Here is a 21,733-nt window from a genome sequence, read left to right on the forward strand (position 1 = left end):
AGTCATGTAAAATAACACGGTCGCGGGCCGCGGTTGCATAGCCACTGTTAGCAGAGAGACGCCATGTTTCTACCGGAGCCTGTAAGGACAAACGCGAGAGAACAAATCAAGCGTCTCTTTACTTGTAGCTGAAGTCCCGCCTCCTCTCTCTCCGCTTCGTCTGCTACGGCCGCGGTAGCTCCGCCCTCTCCCTCACCTCATGAACCTCATCTGCTGACACGGAGAAAGACGACGAGGACGACATTTGACCAGCTGAGGATACCGTAGCGCTCAGGGAAGGGAGGGGGTGAGCAGAGGAGCACTTCTTTGTTGTAAATTTCAGCCTCTCCTCTAGATGGCACTATAAACTACTTACTTCACCTTTAAAGCAAATCAGAACAAAATGAATGTTTTCCAGAAAATGTCCTTGGTAGGGCCCATTTTGGGTGAATAAAATTGTAGATTTATTTCATCCATAATAAACTCCTTTGAGTTCATATGAAGTGTATTTTTTTTTTTTTTTATAATATCAGGAGTTTGTGTGTATTATTACTGCGGCAATTGACCAAGGGTGCACCCGTGTGAGCACTAAGGGTGAAAATGGCATCTTTTGTTGGGTTTTTTATGACACACAATATACTTATTATGACCTTTCTGAATCGTACACCTTATTACAAAAAAACGAAACTAAAACTAAGCATTTAGAAAATCGCAAAAACTAATTAAAAACTAGGAAACCCACTCTAAAAAAAAGACTAATTAAAAACTCATTTTGAAAACAAAAAGTCACGATGAATGAAAACTAAAACTAATGAAAACGATATTACGCTATATTCTCCTGCGTGTTTTTAATCTGGGACACGACAGGAAACAGGAAGCACAGTCAGCGACGACACTCACGGCGGCAAACACATGTCGCGCCGTCTGTAAAGAGTGCGGCGACGATAATTCCCTACTGTCAGTTGAAATCGGCAGCATACTGTCCTACTGTCAGGCCAAATCTCTGGGATTATGTTATTACAGCCGTAATTCCAGTGTACAGCACACACACACACACACACACACATTCTTGTACTTGCTGCATACTGAGGACCAGCATTTCCACTTTATAAATCAACACAATTACAAATATCTACTTCATGAATGACATCTATAAAGAACTACTGGGTACAGTACCATAATGTGTCTGCAGGAGGAGCCCCAGAGCAAAAAGGTCTGGAAAACATTTATTTATTTATTATTTTTTTGGTCCAAAATTTGACAAAAACGTCATACTATACTATGTCAACCAAAATTTAAAAAAAAAAAATTACCAAAAATTTTTGGTCCAAAATTTGACAGAAACGTCATTCAATACTATGTCGTCCAAAATTGGAAAAAATCTTTGACAACATTTTTTGGGTCCAAAATATGACAAAACAAATTTGGTCCAAAATTGGACAAAAAAGATTTTGTCCAAAATTTGACAAAAAAAAAATTGTCCAAAATTTGACAAAAACGTCATACTATACTATGTTGTCCAACATTTAAAAAAAAAGTTGACCAAAAATTTTTGGTCCAAAATTAGATTTTTTTTTTTGACAAATTGAGTATAGCATATAACAACCTAAGGAAGTGATTTCAATGAAAACAAAGTGAGGACCGGACAAAATGTCCTCACTCCGTAAAAATTACCTCACTTTGTTGGTTAAAAACCCTCACTGGTCCTCAGTATGCCGCAAGTACAAGAACACACACACACACACACACACACACACACACACACACACACACACACACACACACACACACACACACACACACACACACACACACACACACACACACAGACAATGTGATGCTTTGTCATTTAAATACGTTATAATAATAATGTATAATAATAATCATCGTCAGTCGTGTTCATAATAGATCCAGAAATGCAGTTTCACGCACAGGAATACGATGACAATAATAACGTCAGAGTCATCTTTACAGTACGTTCATCTTTTGCCTGGTCGCAGAGGAACAGATGGATTATTACATGACACGTTGGGATTATAACGTAAAAGACGACAGCAGCAGCAGCAGCAGCTAAATATAGATCTCACACACACACACACACACACACACATGAACGAACCAGGCTGGAGGCGTCCATCTCTATGAGCGACGTAATGACATGAGTGGATTACAACATGTGTGTGGGGGGGGGGGGGTGCGGGGATTAATAAAGACACTCAGGCTTAGATTTACACATTTGGGATTTAAGATCCTCGGACACTTAAATATAAATGTTTTATATTTCTAAATATTCCAGGATTATAGATGTTTTCCTGCCTGCAGTCTGAGAGCAGCAGACAGTCAGGAGGGAAGAGAGGACTTTACCCTGAGGCTGAGCTCTGGATGATGTATGAAGCATTTAGTCCATTCAGACAAGTCAGTGTCAACACACACACACACACACACGCTGCTGGCAGACGTGTGTGTGTGTGGAAGTGCTTGTATTTGTGCATGATCAAACAAACACACAGCTCAGGTGTGTCAGTGTGGAAAAAGTGAGCAATTCCACACCGAGAAAAACATGCAACCAATACATGTGCCCGTTTTTTTTTTTTTTCTTGACCTCATTTAAAGGTGAAGTAAGTAGTTTATAGTGCCATCTAGAGGAGAGGCTGAAATTTACAACAAAGAATTGCTCCTCTGCTCACCCCCCTCCCTTCCCCGAGCGCTACGGTATCCTCAGCCGGAGAGGGCGGAGCTACCGCGGCCGTAGCAGACGAAGCAGAGAGAGAGGAGGCGGGACTTCCGCTACAAGTAAAGAGACGCTTGATTTGTTCTCTCGCGTTTGTCCTTACAGGCTCCGGTAGAAACATGGCGTCTCTCTGCTAACAGTGGCTATGCAACCGCGGCCCGCGACCGTGTTATTTTGCATGACTTTTTGAAACACTACGAAAATGAAACAAAAACTATTATACAGCGACTAGACAATGCAGGAGCACATAATATGTATAAAAAAGTGGATTTTGGGTTATATAAACCCATAAATACTACACAGTGCCCCTTTAAGTCACTTTCCTGCACCAAAGTCAATCCAGAAAATCAGCATCGTCGGCACACACACAGAGACACATAAAACAGCTGCTCTACTGCTGTCTTGTCGAGTTAGTCCAAAAAATAAGAGAAAGTATTGATGGAGCAGAAGTGAATCAGCAAATATAAAATCACTCATTTCCTCCTGGGACTTCAATGTCAGAGAGTGTGTTTACAAAGCAACACAAACATCAGCTGCCTGTAGGAAGAAGGCTGTTTAAATCCTGACCAACACTAAATGATGATTGGGCTGATCTGGGCGCCTTCTGATTTTAGGCCGATTTTAACAGATTATCGTGTCGCGTTGAGGGATTTAACGGACACCGTTTTAACGTCTTCAGAGACTCTTCCCGGTTCCGAATCTTAAATATTAAACACATTTACGAGTGAAGAGCAATTGGGACGTGAGCAGAACCCGACAATAACCAATGAGAGTCCACTAGGAAATGGATGTAGCGTACTTTTGTTGACAAACGTGATCTCAGCCATGACTTCATCCACACAGGTTTTCATCGCACATACAACAGCTTTAACATTAACTAACAACGCCAACAGTCCGCCTCCGTGTCTGTTGATATGTCTGAAGTCCCGTTAGATCACGCGGGATTCCGCGAGATCCCGAATCACTGACATGGTTTGATGAAACGCCAAAGTGTGTTTTAAAATCAAGTCACATTTTTGATCAATCCAGGCTTAAAGGTGCATTATGTAATAAATCATAAAATCCTCCTAATATGTCACAGAGACTCAGGAATAATGTTCATATAACAAACTGAACTCACCAACAACAACAGTACAGTACAATTTTTTTTTGCAGACTGCAAATCACGTTTATGTTTTTAAATCATGTTTTGGCATGTGGCGCCACCTACCGCCGTCTACCAATCATTGCAGTCAGTAGAGTCTCAGCTGCCGAGCAACCACGGGTTGCAAGACCTCTGTATTTTGAATTTGAATGTAATAACTGTTTTGGGCCACATTCTTACATATGGCGCCTTTAACAGTGAGCTTAAACAAACTAAAAAACTGATCGTAACAGAAGGACGTAGGTCCACGAAAGACCCACCTTTTCCCCAAGTGTGTCAAGGAACTACGGTGGCCTTCAAAGACCAGAAAGGATGTTCTTCTTAAGACTGCAGTATAATAATACAGACCCTTTCCTATAAAGTACATATAAAATGTTTATTATAAACCAAAGGATTTTCTTTTTTAATTTTAAGTGATTATGCACTATTATACAAACATGCTCCACATTTGTATCTTTCATTTCTGCCTAATAAGCCTCCTAAATATTACACACCACCATCATCATCATCATCATCATCATTATCAACATCAACAGGAGGGAACTTCACTGAGTGCAACAGTTACATCATTAAGCCAGAGCATTTGGGGAGACGCTCCTTCAAAAGACACAAAATAATAATAAAAAAACAAACAAAAGACCCCACAATACATAGAGTTTATAGATCTCTGAAGGTGAACAATTTAATGTCTGTAACTGGGATAATATGGAACCAAAACCAGAATCAACGACAAATATCTTCCTCCCGATTTACAACTTTCAGAGACCGTCTCTCTCTCTCTCTCTCTCTCTCTCTCTCTCTCTCTATCAACATGAACAAAATCAGTCTGTGACACAAACTCACACACGATCAGAAAAACACATTTGTGCATGTAAACACAGAGAAGGCAAAGAGAGAGAGAGAGAGAGATAGATAAACACAAACACGCAATAAAAAGCAAACATAAAAAAGCGCCGCTGTGCCACTGTGATCCACTCGACTCCCGGTGTACGCATGGACCGCGGCTTACAGAGCTCACACGCTCAGGGGGATTCAACCACGCGCCGACAAACGCCGTCTTTTGTGCGTTCCCTCGTCCATCGCTTCTTTATTTTTTTTTTCCTCTCCCGTGCAGTCCGTCGCTCGCGTTACAAACGTCTCTTCGCCGTCTGTTTCGACAGACTCTTTTCGTCTCGCCGTTCCACCGTGAGCTCACTCCATCTTGGACATCTCGAAGTGTGTCGTCATGGTTTCCTGCGTCAGAAAACAGGGAGGGAGGAGTTAGTTAGTTTGGCTCACTCTCTCACACCAAACCTCATAGAATAGAGAAAATCAGCGATTTTACACCACAGCACACGGGAGTTATTGATCCACTGCTGCCTCCGTAAATGACCTCAAATATGTTATTTTGCGACGTTTGGTTTTTGAAATCCTTTGTTCAGACTGACCTCGGTGACACACTCGCCAATCGAGCAGCAGCTGCTGTGTCTGCTGGGATTTAAAATGACTGATTTTCTCTATGGACCTTGGTGGGGGAGAGTTGGGAGTTTTACAAAGCGACACCAACTTCTGTCTCACTGCGCCATCAAGTACTGAACATGAACTGAACGTCACGTAGCTTAGCACAGTGGTTTTCAAACTTTTTCAAAACAAAATCGATTTATTTTTTATACCTGAGAAAAATACAGAGCTCTCAAAATAACACCATTCTCACCAACGTCAAAATATACAGGGTCTCTGCTGGCGAAACAAGTACAAAAGACATGAAAAAATTGGAGCCACAATCGTTAAGCTAAGATACGCTAAGCTAAAACACACCGCGGCGCGCGCAGAGCACGCTAGCTAGCGGTGCTCGATAAATTCTCACCGGGCAGCACAGGTGGCCTACTTTAGTTCCGTGTTGTAGTTATTGTGGTTATCGCGTCCTCAAAAATAGAAACATTTCAAAGCGAGACTGAAGTTTATGCATATTTTAAATAAAAGTCACGTTAATAGATTTTTAAGACCTTTCAAAACTGTATTTAAGACCTTTTATGAGATTTTAGGGGAATTTACGACATTTTAAGGCCTTAAATTCAAATTATTGGATTTAAGACTTTAAAGACTTTTTAAGACCCCGCGGATGCCCTGAATATAGTCGTCCTTTCGCCAAATTCAGGGTTCCCACAACTTGGTTGACGACTTTAAAGGACTTTCACTTCCTCAAATTCAAGGACAGAATGTGCCGACACGGCTTAAAATGGGAGGGGCAACTTGTAAGAGCCGCTTCACCCCATGGCGTCCACGTCTATTGAGTTGTTCTTGGAAATGTCGGTCAAAGTCAGTCTTTGCAATTAATTCTCTTCATCACAGAATTTTCATTTCCCAGGCTCCACGCGTCGTCATTCGCGCGCTCTTCGCTCGACTTTACTCGCTCGTTGTTCTGCATGGAATCTCGCGTCAACAACACTGCTAGTAATTATGACTCGGCGTTTGTTCTGCGTAGGGCGAGTCTACGTACTGCTAGAAGCAATGGCAGGGCGTGAAACAGTAGGTGGCGTCGTCATTTACCTAAATATCAACTTCACTTCTTTCTTGCACAAAATTCAAAGACTTTCAAAGACCCACGTCTTTTGAGGGACATTTTCAAGGGCCTTGAAACTCTGACGCCGTGTGTAATGTTTGTTTTGCTTTTTTGAATAACTCCCACCTTCAGAATCAAAAGATCATTTACGTCATTTGTCATCACAGTGATAATAATAATAAGTGGGTTAGGTTAAGATTTTCCCCTTAATCTTAATTTACTGGAATGTCTTACATAATCTGCCACAACAGTCTGGAGGTAAGGTAATTATTTCCCCTTAATTTCATCCTCTAATGAGGGATAACACCGCCCCCTGTTCTCTCCCATGGCAAACATGACATCATTACCCAGAAATCAATATTGTTATTATTATTATTATGACAAAGTAAACAGTAAAAACCTTCTTTAACACAGTCTTTCCTTCACTTCCCGTCGTTTCCTTTCAGATGGAATTTGTGTCTTTGCAATTTGCACCTTGAGATCGAATAGTAAATCATGTATGAAGAAATTATCTGAATAAACCATCGATATATAAGATGATTATAACAATACTCAATCATAGGTTTGTTAAATGCAGACTTATTTATACAGGAGTTTTGTGTTTCTGTTGTTTTTTGTGACCAAGATTAACACGCACGCACGCACACACACACACACACACACACTTCTTCCCATGAAAACAAAGAGGATAAACAACTGTGACGTAACCGTGGCAACTGACACTCTGCCGGTTCTTTGCTGCCCCCTGTTGTTCACAAATATGAGGCACGAGTGCGTGCGCGTCTGAAAAATCCAGGGGGAAATCGTTTTAAAAATTCTGGATTATTTAAAATTCACAGAATTTTAACTACGGGAACATGGTTTTTTTTTTGTTCTTTGTTGTGTTAACGTCAGAGTTGAGGCTTACAATATCATTATTTCGATTTGTAATTCCTCCGTTTTTTACCATATATTTCATTACTGATGAGGGGGAAACAAACAAACAAAGAAAACAAACACACAACTGACCTCATCAGAGTCCAGCAGGGGGGGCAGCGCGCTGTGAAGAGATGACGTTCAGTATTAGTATCAGTGACAGTGAGAGGAGAACTTTCTGCTTTCATTGGTCTAATGAGGACTTACACGTCGGCCATCGATGATGGGATGTTCTCCTCTACCCACTTCAGATCCTCATCCTGCGTAAAAAAAATGTTTTTTTACCTAAAACTGTCAACGTTTGTTTTATTTCCTTTTAAAATGAAATAAGAAAATTTTTTGAAAATATCTGCTTTAGATGTACTACATATACGTATACATATATACATACATACATACATATACATATATACACACACGTATATACAAAAACTATTACCACCTATTCAAAGAATAAATGACAAAATTAACATATAAAAACACTTAAACAGAATATTGTTGCCACCTTGTGGTGGGAAACTGTGTCACTGTGATTATTATTATTATTATGCATGTGCAGTTGTCGTCGCTCACCACTTTGTTGGCTTTGGCCGAACCGTTGAGCTCGTTTTTCACGCCCCTCATCTTCATGCCCTCTGGAGACCAAACAGGGAGGGAAAAACAAAACAAAACAGACACTGAAAATCACAAATATACACAGAAAAATCAGAATATCACTTGTTTGAGTTCCAGATTCCTTTTAGCATACGCTGATTTCAAAAAGCTGAAAACGTGCTTTTTAAGACCACGTTATGTTCTCAAAGCCTCACTGCTGAACTTGTGTGTGAATAAGTAATAACCGGGGCCTCTCTACGTCGCGTGTGCGCATATGTGATCTTGTGAATCCTCCCACCTACGCAAGCCACCTTTATTTATATCAGAAAAATGATGCACTACGATATTAAGAAAACATATTCACAAGGAGAAAAAAGGCTCATCTTTGAGTCCTAGTGAACCACATGAAATTCACCAGATGAACAGATGAGGAACTAACTCAATGGAAGGAAGTAAAGGAAGGAAGAAAGTGAAATGAGTTTCTGACCGAAGGCTTCATTCATCATTGGCTCCTTCTCTTCCTCATCCTCACTCTCTTCATCTATCAGTGGACTGAAGGCGTACCTGTTACACAAACACAAGAACGCATGATGTTTAGGAGCGGCCACTAACCATTTTCTCAATTAAAACAAAATGCCATCCATCCGTGGGGTCGTGGGGGGTGCTGTGCCTATCTCAGCTGACATACGGCGACTGGCGGGGTACACCCTGGACAGTTCGCCAGTGCATCACAGGGCCACATATAGAGACAAACAACCATTCACTCGCACTCTCACACCTACGGTCAATTTAGAGTGACCAATTCACACCTAATCCCCAAATCTGCATGTTTTTGGACTGTGGGAGGAAGCAGGAGAACCTGGAGAAAAACCACGCAGAACATGCAAACTCCTTGCAGAAAGGCCCTTGTTCTAAAAAAAAAAAAAACCCAATAATAATAAAATAAAACAAAATGATTCACTTTTAATGATTTCTTTGTTGTATGGACCAAAGAAACAAAGAAAATATTCACATTTAATAAGCTAAAAATCAATCAGAAATCTTGTTTTCATCATGAAAAAAGCTTTAAAAACAACGAATCGATTATCAAAACAGTTAGTAATCGCTTAATCGAGTAATTGTCTCACACACCAATATACAGGGAACCAAAGCAGACGAAGGTCGCTGCACCTCCAGTTTACAATGATAGAATAAAAATGTAAACACTAGGGCAGGGGTCTGCAACCTTTAGAATGAAAAGAGCCATTTTTGTCCCTTCTGCACCCAAATAAAATGAATCTGGAGCCGCAAAACCTATTTGATCCTAAAAATGAAGATAAAATCATTTCTTTTTTTACACATACCCTATTTAAAGAACCACAGTTTGTCGCAAGTTGATACACAACCTTTAAAGTGTAGAAAAACGACGAATAAAACTATTTTTTATAGTATTTCATTAGCTTTTGGGGGAGGTTTTTCAACTGGATGTGACGCATAAAACATCAAAACACTTTTATTTACGCCTTTATCTTGACAAAAAAGTGTGAAAAACCTGAATAGTTTTTTCTTCAACGCTAGAAGGAGCCGCTACAGAGAGGCTGAAGAGCCACATGAGGCTCTAGAGCCGCAGGTTGCAGACCCCTGCACTAGGGTATCAAACCACAGACACAGCACCTGCAGCCTCACAGCAGGAGGCTGCTCTCGTTTCCCCTCAAAAACATCATCCGTTTCACCGGCGGTGACAAAAACGACGTGCTGTGTGCAGCTCAGTCATCTCAGCAAACACTAAAGTCTTGGATTGGATATTCAATCGTGGGGGGAAAAAAAGCTGATTAGGACATCCCTAAAAAAAACAAAACACCATCACCATCACCTACCTCTGGTTATTGGCTGACGGTCGCCATAGGAACATGATGACCAATAATATGATGGAGAACAGGAAGCGCCAGAATGCGTCATCGATCCACAGCTCCCTCCAATCCTACACGCGCTCACATGAACACAAATTGCATTTGACGTGAGATTTTCTTTGGTTTGAATTATTTTCCCCTCAAAGGGGAAAAAAAACAAATTAATTATCGATGAATTTAAAGGGACAGGTTTTTTTTTTTTCTTTGTGGTCGTATGAGTCACAAGAGGGAGTTCTCGCAGAGACTGAACACAGATGATTCAAAACCAAAGAACTCACCGACAGACACTTGGAGAACCTGAACACCTGCGTCGTCCAGATGATGAAGATGACCGACGCTGAAAAGCACAAACATATTTACAGGGAGCTTTAAAGGGATTTCTTTTCTCTCTCCATTTAAAAAAAACAACAACAATCGGAAACAGTAAATCTCATACCGATGACTGCAAAAATCAGCGTGTTGGTGAAGTGTCTGTAGAGCGACAGCTTCACCACGTTCCTCCTCAGCTTCAGCAGCTTCATGGTCTGAGCCAGACTCACAAAGATGTGGATCAAAACAGTCAAGGATCAAAGATACCCATATAGTGGTCGTTGTCTTATGTTGGTCAGACTACCTCTAAACAGGCTCATATAGCATGAATGCTACGTCCATGGGGCTAAAAAACATGATTTATAAGGCGACTGGGACCTTGGCCTTTGACCACCTGAATCCTAACATTCAAACTGTGAGTTTAAGTGAACATTTGTGCCAAATCACAACTAGTCCGCACTGTCATTTCACTTTGTGTCTCATAGTTGTCATCATATACAACTAAGATATCAAACATCCGACACAGTTAGTGACTAAAAATGACACACAAGACATTAACAAGTTAATCTGGAAAGTAATTAATGAATTAATCAATAAATCATGCAAGCAAAGCAGAAAAAAACAGAAGGAACGGGATTTAAAAAAAGGGATCAACAAATATTGTAAAAACAGCAAAGTTGCAGTAGCGGATATCCACCAGCAGAGGGTAGAGTCGAGCACAGCCAAGGGTATAGCAGCCAGGAGAACTACGTCATCTTCAGCCTGGAGAAGACAGGGGGAGAGGGAGGGGTGAGTGAGAGGGAGGGAGAGATGGATGGATGGATGATTGGATGAATGAGAGGATGAACGGAGGTTAAGAGAAGAGATTAAAACAGAGGGATGAAAGACAGAGCGACGGGCGATACGGAGACAATGGAAGACACTCAGGTAAACCTGCTGCCGAGTCTGTCTTCACTGAGGGACACAGGTGTGTGTGTGTGTGGGGGGGGGGGGGTGTGTGTGTGTGTGTGTTCATGTTAAAGGATATCCACCAGACAATACAGGAATCAGTGAAGGCCAGCACTACGTCACATACAAATGTACTCATGTTGTTGTTGTCCCCTCGATCCTGGAGAGACAGACAGGTTAGACGCACACACACACACACACACGTTTTACGCAGCTATTACTAATCTCCTTAACCATAACCAGTCAAAACTGTACCCTAACGTAACCGCAATTCAAATCTTAAACCTAAACTTAACTCGTGACCATCACGATGTTTTATCACTTTTAAAAAAATGAGTTTTTCTGCCCCACTTATTTAACCGACGCCGAGGGCTACCGTAATGACCGTAACATGCGTGCAAAGCTCTATTTCACCACTTTCTGGCATCCATCCATCCATCCATCCATCTATCTTCTAACACTTTATCCTCCACATGAGGGTCACAGGGGGGGGGCGCTGTGCCAATCTCAGCTCACATACCACTAAAAAGGCGGGGTCAGACCCCGGACCGATCGCCAGTCCATCGTTTTTTTTTATTTTTTCTAAACGGTCTAGGAGTTACGGTTATGAGAAGTACGTTTTCCAAATCCTGTCGGCGACATTCCTGCAGTTACTAGCCCAGTTACTGCTTCAGATGAGCCTTAAAACACGTGCTCTGCACCACATTCCGCTTTCCATAAACCAGTCTTGCGGAATTCCAAAAATTCATATCACAACAAAAAACAAAAATCCCCGTAAGAACCTGTATAGTGTCCAGCACTAGTATATACACACACACACACACACACACATACATAAATGCTCATAAAGTAGCTGCAACTCCAGTTGTTGACGTCACGCGTTAGTGTTTGTGCAGAACATAAAAGTAAACACATCCTCAGCAGACAGTTCACTCTGTGACTTACAGTGTTGACGCGCAGCAGACCCTCGATGATGGAGAACATCAGGTAGAGCAGACCGACACCGACCACTCTGTGAAGGAGAGCACCGAGTCTGGGCCTGATGGAGAGACGAGAGAGAGAGAGAGAGAGAGAGAGAGAGAGTTTGACATGTGGGGGTTTGGTTGTGTCCAAAGTCAAGAGGAAGAGATCACACAATATTTAGCGTTGGTCTGACACTGGTCACAATCACTAAATCAGATATCAGGAGAGGGAAAAGATCAATTCTCCAAAAATTTGCATAAAGTGAGTGTGTGTGTGTCTCTCTCTTTCTCATGCGTCTCTTTCTCCCTGTGTGAGTGTCGCTCTTTGTCTCTCTCTTTCTCGTCTCTCTCATCTTCATGTCTCTCTTTCTCACGTCTCTCTCTTTCTCGTGTGTCTCTTTCTCCCTGTGTGAGTGTGTCCTTCTCTTTCTCCCTGTGTGAGTGTGTCTCTCTCTTTCTCATGTCTCTCTCTTTCTCATGCGTCTTTCTCCATGTGTGTCTCTTTCTCATGTCTCTCTCTTCCTCATGTGTGTCTTTCTCATGTGTCTCCCTTTCTCATGTGTCTCTCTCTTTCTCATGAGTCTTTCTCCATGTGTGTCTCTTTCTCATGTCTCTCTCTTTCTCATGTCTCTCTTTCTCATGTGTCTCTCTCTTTCTCATGCGTCTCTTTCTCATGTGTCTCTCTTTCTCATGTGTCTCTCTTTTTCATGTGTCTCTTTTTCATGCGTCTCTCTTTCTCATGTGTCTCTCTTTTTCATGCGTCTCTTTCTCATGCGTATCTCTTTCTCATGCGTCTTTCTCCATGTGTGTGTGTCTTTCTCCCTGTGTGAGTGTGTCTCTCTTTCTCATGTGTCTCTCTTTCTCATGCGTCTTTCTCCATGTGTGTCTCTTTCTCATGTCTCTCTCTTTCTCATGTGTCTCTCTTTCTCCCTGTGTGAGTGTCTCTTTCTTTCTCATGCGTGTCTCTCTTTCTCATGTGTCTCTCTTTCTCATGTCTCTCTCTTTCTCATGCGTCTGTCTCTTTCTCATGTGTCTCTCTTTCTCATGTGTCTCTTTCTCCCTGTGTGAGTGTCTCTTTCTTTGTCATGTGTGTCTCTCTTTCTCATGTGTCTCTCTTTCTCATGCGTCTTTCTCCATGTGTGTCTCTTTCTCATGTCTCTCTCTTTCTCATGTGTCTCTCTTTCTCCCTGTGTGAGTGTCTCTTTCTTTCTCATGCGTGTCTCTCTTTCTCAGGTCTCTCTCTTTCTCATGCGTCTGTCTCTTTCTCATGTCTCTCTCTTTCTCCCTGTGTGAGTGTCTCTTTCTTTCTCATGCGTGTCTCTCTTTCTCATGCGTCTCTCTTTCTCATGTGTCTCTCTTTCTCATGTGTCTCTCTTTCTCATGTCTCTCTCTTTCTCATGCGTCTGTCTCTTTCTCATGTGTCTCTCTTTCTCATGTGTCTCTTTCTCCCTGTGTGAGTGTCTCTTTCTTTGTCATGTGTGTCTCTCTTTCTCATGTGTCTCTCTTTCTCATGCGTCTTTCTCCATGTGTGTCTCTTTCTCATGTCTCTCTCTTTCTCATGTGTCTCTCTTTCTCCCTGTGTGAGTGTCTCTTTCTTTCTCATGCGTGTCTCTCTTTCTCAGGTCTCTCTCTTTCTCATGCGTCTGTCTCTTTCTCATGTCTCTCTCTTTCTCCCTGTGTGAGTGTCTCTTTCTTTCTCATGCGTGTCTCTCTTTCTCATGCGTCTCTCTTTCTCATGTGTCTCTCTTTCTCATGTGTCTCTCTTTCTCATGTCTCTCTCTTTCTCATGCGTCTGTCTCTTTCTCATGTGTCTCTCTTTCTCATGTGTCTCTTTCTCCCTGTGTGAGTGTCTCTTTCTTTGTCATGTGTGTCTCTCTTTCTCATGTGTCTCTCTTTCTCATGCGTCTTTCTCCATGTGTGTCTCTTTCTCATGTCTCTCTCTTTCTCATGTGTCTCTCTTTCTCCCTGTGTGAGTGTCTCTTTCTTTCTCATGCGTGTCTCTCTTTCTCAGGTCTCTCTCTTTCTCATGCGTCTGTCTCTTTCTCATGTGTCTCTCTCATGTGTGTCTCTCTTTCTCCCTGTGTGAATGTGTCTCTCTTTTTCTCATGTCTCTCTCATCTTCATGTCTCTCTCTTTCTCATGTGTGTCTTTCTCCATGTGTGAGTGTCTTTCTTGTCTCTCTCTTTCTCATGTGTCTCTCTTTGTCATGTGTCTTTCTCCTTCTCCCTGTGCGAGCGTCTCTCTCTTTCTCATGCATCTCTCTTTCTCATGTCTCTCTCTCTTTCTCATGCGTCTCTCTTTGTCATGTCTCTCTTTCTCCCTGTGTGAGTGTGTGTCTCTCTTTGCCATGTGTCTCTCTCATCCGGTTTGTGTCTCTTTCTCCATGTGTGAGTGTGTGTGTGAGACCCTCAGAGCATCATGCCTGACCTTTAATCGATCACCCACCACTTTCTTTTGATTCGTGTAGTGCTTTTTCTTTTAGTGTTAAACATTTTTTTTATCACCAGCTGCCACTGTTTATAAATGTGAAGGAATGAAGACGTGGGCCTATACAGTTGTTAATCTAAAAAAATAAAATAAATAAACTCTCTCAGATGTTGGACTCACTTGACGATGCCGTATCCCAGACTGGCGATGATCACCAGCACTCGGGCAAGGGTCCTCTTCACTGCTGAGAGCACCTCTGCAAACACCACAGCGCCGTAGACTGCACAACGACAGGTCAAAGCGCGTTATCCTCACTGTGTGTGTGTATGTGGGAGACACACACACACACACACACACACACACACACACACACACACACACACACGCCTACCTGACAAGCCGTCGTATCTGATGCTTTGGAACTCGGCGTAGTAAACGGCTTTCTCCAACATGCCCAGGAAGATGACTCCTCCGATCCAGAACTGGATCCTGAGCAGGTCCCTCCAGTAACAGGCGGACAGAGCCAGCCACAGCACGGCGAGCAGCACGTACACGATGCACATCACCATGTAGAACTGACACACAAGGAAATCAACTCTAGTCTGTTACTATATGATATATATATATATATAAGGGCTGTCAAAAGATTAACATTTTTCATCAGATTAATCACAGGGTAGCTGTGGATTAATCACGATTAATTACCATTCGTAAATATGCCAAAAAAATTCAAATTCTCTCTTTATATTGTTGTAGGAACGGAGAGATAAATAAAGTATGTGAAAATATAAATGTAAAGAACAATAAAATACTTTAAATAACATGTAAAAACCTATACAAAAATATAAAAAAGAAACATTACAATGTAAAAAAAAAAACACATTATAAGACAATATAAATAGATAGAAAAAATAAAATGCTGTAAATAACTTTTGTTTTTTAAACTATACATTGCACTGTAAATAACTCACATTATAAACAAAATATAAAGTACAGAAGTTAAATAGTTTTCTTGTGGAACTTAACCCACAGCAGGAAATTCCTCATCATCGTTAATGCGTTAAAAATATTAACGCGTTAATTCCACAAATTAATCATCCTGCGCTTACGCGTTAATTTTGACAGCCCTAATATATATATATATATATATATATATATATATATATATATATATATATGTATACACACACACACAGTATTTTCTTCCTGCTGTGCCAATCACCTTTGATAAAACTACACTGGCAAGCAGTTGTAATAAGAAATCAATTAGCCTTTTCAAAAACAAACCATGTATTTATGAATATTTTTGCAGAAAAACAGTGATTTCATGTAGCATACAGATAAAACTAATATGAAGAAATGATACGGCAGTTTCTAAGATTTGCAGACTCTTCTGAACATCTCTGGTTTTTAGTACAAGTGAGCTTTAAAACTGAAGGTTTTTACACTACATTTATTATACTTAATGACTAATGATAAAGAGCTCGAAAGGCTCCGTTCAAACTTCTTTTTCGAAGCTTAAGTTTTCTGTTTTAATGGTCAGAATTAGGTTTATGATGACGATGATGAACGACTGAGCCCTCACAACATCAGGGAGATAAAAATGTGTGTGTGTGTGTTCTTACCACCATCAGAGGCCACTCAGAGGCAGATATGTAGTCATGAGGTCCCTTCATGCTGATCTGCACTGCAAACACACGCATAATAAAACAGAGTATTAGATGTGTTTGTGTAAAGGCCACATTATACTTCTCCGACGGCGTATGCGTTATCCGTCTGCGTCACCACGGAGACGCCTCGAGCATTTATACTTCTGCGTCGTGGTGACGGACACTCGCTGCAATTTCCCGCCCGATCAGTAGGGGTCGCTGCGCAAGGTTGTTGTGCTTCTGGCTACAGTGAGCAATGGCGTCCGAGAAAGAAAGAGAGAGAAAGACTATTGTTGTTGAAACAGTGGCAGTTTCTCACTATTCTGTGTGATGGAACGCAGTTTTAAGATAATTTGAGGCGAGAAATTGGCCATTTAGAGTCTAAACATGTGCTGTGTGTGTATAGATATGACGTATTTATAGTTCGGCAGCGGCGTTTTCCGCGGGGATCAGCTCCGCCTCTGTCAGGACGCCCGGAGAGCACTGAGAGCCGGCACAGAGCAGCTTCGCTCGGCCTGTCCTGAGGACCAATCGCAGCTCTTGCCGTCTCCGTTGTCCCTTGACGGAGTGACGGACACTTAAAAAATATTTCGTGCAGACGGAGACGACGCAGAGGCTCTTCGACAGTCTCTGCGTCGACGCAGAGTCTCTACGTAGCCTACGCAGAGCACTTTACGCAGAAGTATAAATTGGGCTTAAGAGAGAGAGGGGAAGCACGTTCATACAACCACACGTCAAACAGTGAACACCAGTCGTAAACTGGACATCATCAAACCGGTCAAACAAGCTCTATTGAAGCGACAGCGAGCTGCACGGCTCAACTAAAAAGTTAGTGGAACAACACGAGAGACACGTCCGACGACATGTTTACACGTTACACGTGGAATTTGTTGCCAACCAGGTTTGAAAAAACGCCATTTTTTTCCCCACTTTTCCAGTAACTCTGCAGAGCTGATAACACGATAACAGCTCGCCGTCGTTACCGTGGTTAATGTTTAACCTGGCTGTGTTGAACAAAGGAGTGGTAATGTGTGTGTGTGTGTGTGTACTGACGCTGTATACTCCAGGGCTGTGGTGGGTTGGCAGCGTCAGCGGCAGCCTGGTTCTTGTCCTTGATCTCTCGGACGTTCAGGATGAACATGTAGGGTCCGTCCTCCCAGCTCTCGGCCACAGCGGCCAAGTGAGTGGGAGCAAGCGACGTCTGTGCAAACGACAAACGAGAGCTTTGAGGCGTGAGCGTCATCCTCGCCTTAGTTACATTCTCATTATCCGACAGGTTTTTACAGATGACAACCTGATTTAAGTCCCATCGTTCTTCACATCTATTAAATCTTTCTTAAAAGGCAGCTTTTTATGACGGCGTATTATGGCCAAGTATGTGAAATACGGACTGAGTGAGGAGGGCAATATTTCGGGGAAAAAAGTTGCAGATTTACGCGATTGAAAGTAGCAAATCTACAAGAAAAAAAGATGCAGATTAATGAGATTTAAAATGGCAAATCTACAAGAAAAAAGGAGCAGATTTATGAGATTAAAAGAAGTAAATCTACAAGAAAAAAGTTGCATATTTATGAGATTAAAAGTAGCAAATCTACGAGAAAAAAGTTGCATATTGACATGATTAAAAGAAGTAAATCTACAAGAAAAAAGTTGCATATTAATGAGATTAAAAGTAGGAAATCTACGAGAAAAAAGACACAGATTTATGAGATTTAAAGTGGCAAATCTACGAGAAAAAAGTTGCGGAGTTACGAGATTAAAAGTAGCAAATCTACGAGAAAAAAGTTGCTGATTTGCAATTTAAAGTAGCAAATCTACAAGAAAAAAGTTGCAGATTTATGAGATTAAAAGTAGCAAAACTACAAGAAAAAAGTTGCCGATTTGCGAGATTAAAAGTAGCAAATCTATGTGAAAAAATTTGCAGATATACAAGATTAAAAGTAGGAAATCTACGAGAAAAAAGTTGCAGATTTACGAGATTAATTGTAGCAAATCTACGAGAAAAAGGTTGCAGATTTGAGATTTAAAGTGGCAAATATACGAGAAAAAGTCACTGATTTACGAGATTAAAAGTAGCAAATCTATGAGAAATTGCAGATACTTTGCAAGATAGTTGCAATACTGCAGGGGTCACCAACCTTTTTGAGACAGAGAGCTACCTTAAGGGTAAAAAATAATATGGAGGGCTACCATATAATATTTTTTTGTTTGTTTACCATTTAAACGATTAATATTATGCATTCAACTGCATACACATTCATTCCAGTGCTTACTCCTAACGATTATCAGTTTGTATAAACAATATCAAAGATATTTTACTGAGCGATCATACGGATACATGCAAGTGAGGTGAAGTGAAGTGAGCCCGCGGGCACCGTATTGGCTGCCTGCGGGCTACCAGGTGCCCGCGGGCACCACGTTGGTGACCCCTGCAATACTGTATATTGACTCACACCAGTAATTTCTCCTGCCTCACTCGCTGCGCTGGGTGAATAACTAATGACACACGAAGAACCTAATTTTTTGAGGAACTAATTGAGTTGAAAGCTAATACTTGACTTGTGTTTACGGTTAAGGTTGGAGAGTGTGCGTGCGTGCGTGTGTTACAAATGCAGACCTTTGGTTTTGGAAGCTGCACTTCCCTCCTCCTCCTCCTGCTGTCACCTAATTTTTCTTTGGCCTTTTCTGTGACTGGCTGAAAAAACAAAGCAGATTAGATTAGATTAGATTAGATTAGATCCTCCATCCATCCCTCCATCTACCATGCCTCTCACCTGTTGTTGCACTGGCTCCTTCAGTCGTGTTTTCTTCTCAAAGGTCTCCAGGCCAAACTGTGACGTAAAACAAACGCAACTCCTTTAAAATACAATCACCACATACAGTACGTGTGTGTATGTGTGTGTCTGTGTGTGTGTTTGTGTGTGTGTGAGAGAGAGGGACAGAGACCGTGTCAGGTTTGAGGTTTTCTTGACAGGCGACGGTATTATACTGATGGAAAACGTAGTACCCGCTTCCTCCTCCGACTATGACCTCCGTCGTCCTGAAGTAAGTCTCTGCCTTTGCCGCCTGAAAATAAAAATGATAAGCGACAAACACGAGAAGGGGGGTCAAGATAAGTGTGGATTGTTGGTTTACAGTACATATATTCATGCAAATTGATCACTGATCATTAAGAACAAATTCGTTTGATCATCCTCCGGGGTTCAGGGCGAGTCGTCTTACGTTCAAAGTGAAGACCTCGTCGTAACAGTGCGAGTTCCTCAAATACCAGGAGACGTTGAGGTTGACAGGAGTTGCGGAGTTACAGGTCTCCGCCATCACTGCGACACACACACACACACACAATCATGTAAAATTGGGTTAAAATGGAGGACAAACCAAGCCACGACAACTCAAACTTAGAATCTAAAACATACTTAAATCTACTCACGTTTGAGCTGGATGAAGCTGTTGTTGAACAACGTTTTGGTGAAGTAGAAGTAGCTCTGCTTCTTCAAAACTTCCTGAATGATCAGATTGCGAGTGAACACAGGAGACAAACTTTAAAACTTCAGCTGAAAAAGAAACATAAACTTTGTATTCCGGTCCATCAAACCCAGTGTTTCCCTCAAGCGTCTCATTTTGTCTGTAAACCAATGGTCTTTTAAGGCCTGCACTGAAATCAAGACATTGACTTGAAATAGTGTGGAGGAGCTGTGTGTGTGTGTGTGTGTGTGTGTGTGTGAGCCAGACAGATGAGAAGAGGGTGCAGTGTTTCAGACGGAGGACAAAAAACAGCGGGGAATGTGATCCGTGTTTCATTCACCCAAATAGCCTCCGTTGTCAAATGACTTAGAACACTCACACAGTGCATTTACAGGCACGTCAAAAGTCAAATTTTAGTCAGACTAAGACAATAACTTGGGTTTTCTTGACGTCACGTAAACACGTTAGTCCGACTAAAATCACACATCGATTATGTGATTCATAGTCCGATTACTCCTGCATGATATGCTTGGTCTGGAGTTGAATTTGATGTTCTGCGCATGCACCAATTTCCTCCATAGTCTTTGACCCAGAGGTAGAAGGAGACAACAGTTTGCTGTTTGTTTTACTGTGATGTAAAAGTCAACAGGAAACTGATTCAATAGACACAGCTCCACCTACAGCGGTATACTCAGACTCTGACTAAGTCGATTGCCCGCCTTAGTCAGACGAAGGCCTTAGCTTGATTGATGATTTAAAATAATTTTCTCTCTCAACCTCCTCCTCTTCCTTACATATACTTCAGACAGTACCACCAGAAGAAGCCTGTGTGTACCACCGGTGGTACATGTATTACAGTTTGAAAACCATGGCATTAGAGCAGGGGTGACATACTTATTTCAACTCAAGGGCCACACGGAGTGCAATTTTATCTCAAGTGGGCCGGACCGGTAAAATAATAGCATCATATCTAATAAACAACAAGAGCTCCAAATGTTTCCTTTTGTTTTACATTTAATGAAGTATCTTTTTTACAAAACAAACTGAAGTTTCTTGAGAAAAATGAGTGCAATTTTAACAAAACTATGTCCAAGTTTACTATTTATTTATTTAGTCTATTTAGGTATCTAGAACAGAAACATATAGTATATAACATTATTTCTAATCATCACAATGTGAAATTTTAACAAATTCATTAAACCTGCGGGCTGGATTGGACCCTCGGGTGGGCCAGTTCTGGCCCTCGGGCCTTATGTTTGACACACAGCATTAGAGTATCATAGTTGATAGTTTGATGGTATTACACATGGTAAAGCTTTAAGAGATTCATATTGCAAATATTACTCATCATGACGTATGTTGGATTAAAAAAAAAGCATCATTTCCCACAAATCGTACATCGCGATACTGGAAGAAGAAACCGCGACACGCCCCCTGGGGCCCACAAGGATGTGAAAGTGAGGACATAGGTTTTATGACGCTTCGCAAACATTTTTTATTTTATTATACACTTTAAATCACATTTATAATAAACTAAACATTCAGTCCCTCATATCCAAGCGATGAAAACTGCACACACGCGGATTTACGCGGTTATCGCGCGTTGACGTTGTTTATATTTTTAAGTGTTTCCGATAAGAGTTCAGGTGATGAGGTGTTCAGGTACCCTCGTTAAAAAGAAAGATAATCGTTACCCGCTCCTCGCTCCGTTCAGGTAAACGTGTCTGAATTAGCTGCTAAACAACAACCCAGTCCCCGTCACCAACAGAACACTCACATTGTTCACATTTAGCGTCCATATTCCGGGTTCGGATACGGCAGCGACTGGCCCCGTCAGCTCCGCCAGCAGCAGTAGCAGCAGGCCCGCCGAGGACCAGAGTCCCGGACCGGCCCGACCCGGAGCCGTGGAGCCCGACATTACAGCCGAAACCAAGCAGGAAGAAAACCCTCCACGACGAACACGACAGCTCACAACAAACTGTCCACTTCCTCGTTCTGTGTGACGTGAGCGCGCGTGGAGTGATGCATTTAGGGACCGTGGAGTGGTGCATTCAGGGACGATGACGTTGATGGCGTTGTATTATGACATTTTCGAGAATTATTGTCATAGTTTTCAAACGTAAAGGTCTTATGAACGCCTGTTTTTATCCTTTTAGAAAATGTATTTTGTTTTTCTGTT

General features: G+C 41.6%; 1 protein-coding gene across 1 annotated transcript; it reads right to left on the minus strand.

Moving 5' to 3' along the window:
• Positions 1 to 4,292: 4,292 nt before the first annotated feature.
• LOC310925293 (transmembrane protein 87A) lies at positions 4,293 to 21,534 on the minus strand. Its single transcript, XM_083887202.1, has 20 exons — positions 21,332 to 21,534; positions 19,520 to 19,592; positions 19,312 to 19,409; positions 19,036 to 19,155; positions 18,864 to 18,920; positions 18,707 to 18,784; positions 17,143 to 17,290; positions 16,066 to 16,127; positions 14,832 to 15,015; positions 14,621 to 14,720; positions 11,997 to 12,090; positions 11,129 to 11,211; positions 10,231 to 10,337; positions 10,073 to 10,131; positions 9,762 to 9,865; positions 8,393 to 8,469; positions 7,885 to 7,946; positions 7,519 to 7,571; positions 7,405 to 7,435; positions 4,293 to 5,087 (listed from the first exon to the last, which is right to left on the minus strand). Exons 1-20 carry the CDS (start codon positions 21,470 to 21,472, stop codon positions 5,046 to 5,048), a joined length of 1,773 nt encoding a protein of 590 aa, XP_083743328.1. The 5' UTR covers positions 21,473 to 21,534; the 3' UTR covers positions 4,293 to 5,045.
• Positions 21,535 to 21,733: the final 199 nt, after the last annotated feature.

The sequence above is a fragment of the Microchirus variegatus genome, assembly GCF_963457635.1.
Source record: "Microchirus variegatus genome assembly, chromosome: 3".
In the NCBI taxonomy this organism is placed as follows: domain Eukaryota; kingdom Metazoa; phylum Chordata; class Actinopteri; order Pleuronectiformes; family Soleidae; genus Microchirus; species Microchirus variegatus.